General features: G+C 38.1%; 1 protein-coding gene across 1 annotated transcript; it reads right to left on the reverse strand.

The window, feature by feature from the left end:
- Positions 1-313: 313 nt before the first annotated feature.
- Positions 314-1,259, reverse strand: LOC110258891 (olfactory receptor 5G9-like). Its single transcript, XM_021082137.1, is given in 2 exon segments — positions 314-463; positions 465-1,259. Coding segments are annotated over 2 exon segments (945 nt in total).
- Between the last annotated feature and the right edge of the window lie 3,516 nt (positions 1,260-4,775).

Consider the following 4,775-nt stretch of genomic DNA (forward strand, 5'->3'; position numbering starts at 1 on the left):
CATTTACTTTTGCCCAGCTAGTGTGAGTGTACTAGTAGCTAGGTGGCTTCAACATTTGATTTTATCATTTCTCAGTAATGAAGATATTTGAGGAAGCAGAATTGCATGGGCTTTGTGGGTGACTGTGGGTTTTTATCACTTACAGGATCATGATGAAATAGAACTTTTAAAAAGATACCATAATAGAAATCAGATGAAAGAAGGGAAGGATGCTATCCTCCAAATTCTGCAAATACTGTAGCATCTTTGCATGATGCCCAGGTAGTCTAGCCATGTCTGGAAGTTTTTCTTTTTATTGATTTTAAGTGGGAATTTAACTTCCAAGGCAAAACTTCCTCCTAGCAATCGTTCTACACATGGCAGCTTTCACTTCTTTATTTCTCAAGCTGTAGATGAGAGGATTCAACATGGGGATCACCACCGTGTAGAACACAGACACTGCTTTGTTGAGGTCCAGAGAAAAAAATTGCACCTGGTCTCACATAGATAAATAAGAGGGTCCCATATAAGAAGGAAATGGCTGTGAGATGGGAAGAGCAGGTGGAAAAGGCTTTGCACCTCCCATCAGCAGAGCGGATTCTCAGGATGGCGATGAAGATGTAGAAATAAGAGATTATAATGGTCAGGCTACTGATGACTAGGACAGCCCCAGCCACAATGAAAACTAGCAACTTATTGATCCAGATGTCAGCACAGATGAGCGAAAGAAGCGGGGACATGTCACAGAAGAAATGATTGATAATGTTGGAGCCACAAAATGGAAGTCGGAAAGCAGCTGTTGTGTGGGTCGTAGTGTTCAGAAACCCCACAGTATAGGGTCCAACTACCAGTAGGATGCAGAGTCTCTGTGACATGGCAACTGAATACAACAGTGGATTAAAGATGGCCACATAGCGGTCATAAGCCATGGATGCCAGGAGAAGGCACTCAATGGCCGCAAAGAACCCAGAGAACCACTGTTGCAAGGCACATCCCAGGAAAGAGATGGCTTTCCTTTCAGCGAAGAAGTCTCTGAGCATCTTGGGACCCACCACGGAGGAAAAGCAGATATCCATAAAGGACAGGTGACTGAGAAAAAAGTACATAGGTGTGTGGAGGCGGGAATCGAGCTGGATGAGGATAATCATGCCCGAGTTTGCTGTCATGGTAACAAGGTAAAAAAGTAGGAAGAGCAAGAAAAGGAAGACTTGCATCTGAGGGTGGTACTTTAAGCCTATGAAAATAAACTCTGTGATCCTTGTATAGTTTTCCCCAGCCATTGGTTGGTTTTAACTGTAAAGTGAGAAAAACAGAAAATTGATACTGCATACAACTTTAAATTTCTTAGAAGCATAACATAACATGAAAGGAAAGAAAGTACAGGTTTTCAATTTAGGAACATTGGCTTTAAAAAAAGCCTAAATAAGAGGCTAACAAATCAAATATATCACAGTTCTAAAGAGCAACATGGCTTAAGTGTTTTAAAGAGAAAATCAGTGTTTAAGAATTCAGGAAAACCGGAGTTCCCGTTGTGGCTCAGTGGTTAACGAATCTGACTAGGAACCCTGAGGTTGTGGGTTCAATCCCTGGCCTTGCTCAGTGGGTTAAGGATCTGGCATTGCTGTGATCTGTGGTGTAGGTTGCAGACACGGCTCAGATCTGGCATTGCTGTGGCTCTGGCATTGACTGGTGGCTACAGCTTTGATTGGACCCCTAGCCTGGGAACCTCCATATGTCACAGAATTGTCCCTAGAAAAGGCAAAAAAGCCAAAAAAAAAAGAACTCAGGAAAACAAATAACATTATTTAGCACATTTACAGATTAAAAGAAAAGCATTATTATTGTTTCAAAAGAATTTTTAAAAGAATTTGATTAATTGTGGCTCTAAAAAAAAAAATCCAAACTAGAAACAAAAATGAACCATGTCACATAGTGAAAAAGAAATATTCCTGAAGCTCCCAGCAAATGTGTGCAGCATAAAATACTAGAAATATTCACATTATAACCAGAAATATGTAAAGATGATCATAATTTACACTATTTAACAGTATATTGAAATCACTGCCAAAATTCTGAGACATTAAAAAAAGAGAGATGTAAAAAATGCAGAAAAAAAGAGAAGAAATACTGTCACTGCTTGCAGGCAAAACAGTCATCCACACAGTAAATGAAATCTTACCAGATATATATTTTTTTATTTTTAGAAAAAACACTGAAAGAGTTCACCAAAGTAACAGAGTAGAAGATCAATGTTAAAAAATTCAATAACAAGCACTTATGAATCAATAATGAAAAACCTCATATTCACCAACTATAATTGATACAATAACCATAAAATAAACCTACCAAGGAAACATCAAGATTTATATGAAGAAAAATATAAATTAGTGAATTTTACTAAAGCAAAGGAAGAAATGCCTAAATCAGTGAAAAAAATATTTTTTTATGTATTTCTCATGTATAACTGACTCAGACCAATTATAAAGATTCATTGCCTCCTGAGAAAGTAAAACTTAGCTTAGACTCCAGCGGTAAGAACCTGCATGGCCATTCTTCACGTGGGAATAGCAGATGCAGACAAGTCTACTGGGAAGTGAAGAGGGACAGAATTGCTCCCACAGTAAACCCTTTAGTTTCTAAAATTGTAGGTTAGCTAAAATATTTGTTTGTTATTAAACTAGCAAGATGAAACTTGCTACTCTGACCCAGAAGACGTAAATCTCTTCGCCATAATGCAGGCGTCTCAACTTCCAGCACGGGGCCAGAGCTCCCTCCGCAGCTGGGATTTCCAGATACAACATTCCATAGCTCTCATCGCTTCCTAGATTCCAGGGAAACAGGACCCTGTGTCTGAGCTGTGAGCCTACTTTGATATAGATCCCTTTACATACAGCCTGCTTTGATTTGACCTTATCAAAATATTTCTTGATTTAAGTTTCACTTTGCTATATAGCAGAAATTGTCACACCATTGTAAATCAATTAGAATTTAAATAAATAAATAAATAAATTTCACCTAAACTCTACCCTTCTCAAAATCCTACATTAACTCTCTTTTACCTTTTCTCAATGAGCCCAATGGTGCCTAGTGTGTGTGACCTGCTCATTGCAAATGGGTCCATAAAGCTGGCTTGGTCCAACTATAGGCTTGCTTCTGTTTGTCTCTGGCTGACTGAGCAAGGACACTCACTACATTAGTTGGTTAATTTAATGCAATTTTAGCTAACATCTATATATAATTATTAATGAAACAATCTGATTTAAAAATTTAAAAAGAAAAAATATTCAAAGCCCATGCTACTGCAGGGGTGGGGCCTCTGGATGGTAAGTTTTCACTGTCTTGAATGTTTCTTAAAAATCATGTACCTGATGATTTAGCAATCCCACTATTTAATATTTACCCTGAGGAAACACAGCATGGAAGAACAATGATGTCTACTTCACCATTGTTTTAAATGATGAAAAACTCAAGTCCATGTAAATATTGTCCAAAAGAGTAAGCACAAAATAAACCTCAGTAAAGTCACTCTATGGAATACTGTATAGAAATGCAGAAAATGGGTAAGCCTATATATACAAACATGGTTATTTTTTCCAATATATATGAAGGAGGAGCAAGTTACAGAATACTCTGTACAGCATGATTCTAGGAACACTTTTACTTTAATATTTTCTTTAATTATAATTATTTAAATATACATGTAAATAAAATAAAAGACTCTCTAAAGATTTACACCAAATGAGCAATCATCATTTCTGAAAACAGAGGAAAATTGAGCTGGATAATCTAGAAAATAAACTGGGAAAAATGAACTGGTGCATAATCAAAGAGGACTACATTTAGGTGCAATTTTAGGATTTTGTTATAAGGAACAAGTGCAGATTCATTAACCTTAAGTTAAAAAATAATCTAAAATAACTGTCATAATCTATAACAAGTCCATAAGGTATTTTAGCAATTTTTTTAAAGAGAACAAGGGAAAGAAAATAGTTACAGTCAACCTGGGGTAGGAACAAGAGGTAAGAACTAAAGCCTAGGAGGTAGAAAGTGAGAAAGAATTGCAAGTTATGCACTTGGAGTTCTAGATTTCTAAAACTGCAACAAGCTCAGAGCACTCCAGTGCCAACCTCGCCTTTATAAATAAGAAAACTGAGAACCTCAGATATCTGAACACCAGTTGCAGGTGGTGAATGTGCAATCCTTTCCCAGCGTGCAGTGCTAGAGCCTGTGATCAGCTTCCTGATACAATTGAGCCTGAAAGAATATGCAAGTCTTACCAGACTCTGCTGTGCAAATATCTGCCCATTTGATTTCCACCCATGTCTGTGGACAAAACATGTTGTTATCCCCATTTTACAGAGCAGGCAATCAGGGCCGTACATGTGGAAGCTGGAGCCTGAAGTCCCAGAGCTAATATCTCATGAGCATCATCTTAGATGAAGACACTGCCCTGTCGGAGTACAGAGCCTCTGTCCTTTCAACAATGTCACTGTCCCAAAGAGGGAAACTTAGATTTCCGAGGGTCCCAACCCAATTCTGCTCATTCTTTGTGGGACATAGAATTGGTCAATGCCCAAATGCAAAGTTAACATTGAATGGTCTGTGGATTACAAAGAAAGCAGTGAAGCCCCAGAGAAATCCTAAATTCAGTCCAAGTCCACTCAAGTAAAGGGCTCTCAGCATCTGCAAACTATGCTCTCATTTCTAGGTCTTTCATTAACCTTCCCATCACATGTGTTGAGTGTGATGCTCATTAACTCAACGCCACATTCCACACAGATGGCACCACACCTGTG

Source organism: Sus scrofa, chromosome 1 (genome assembly GCF_054392235.1).
Source record: "Sus scrofa isolate SSC_HxYL_T2T_F1_AM1 chromosome 1, Sscrofa_HxYL_maternal_Yorkshire_Landrace_v2.0, whole genome shotgun sequence".
Classification (NCBI taxonomy): domain Eukaryota; kingdom Metazoa; phylum Chordata; class Mammalia; order Artiodactyla; family Suidae; genus Sus; species Sus scrofa.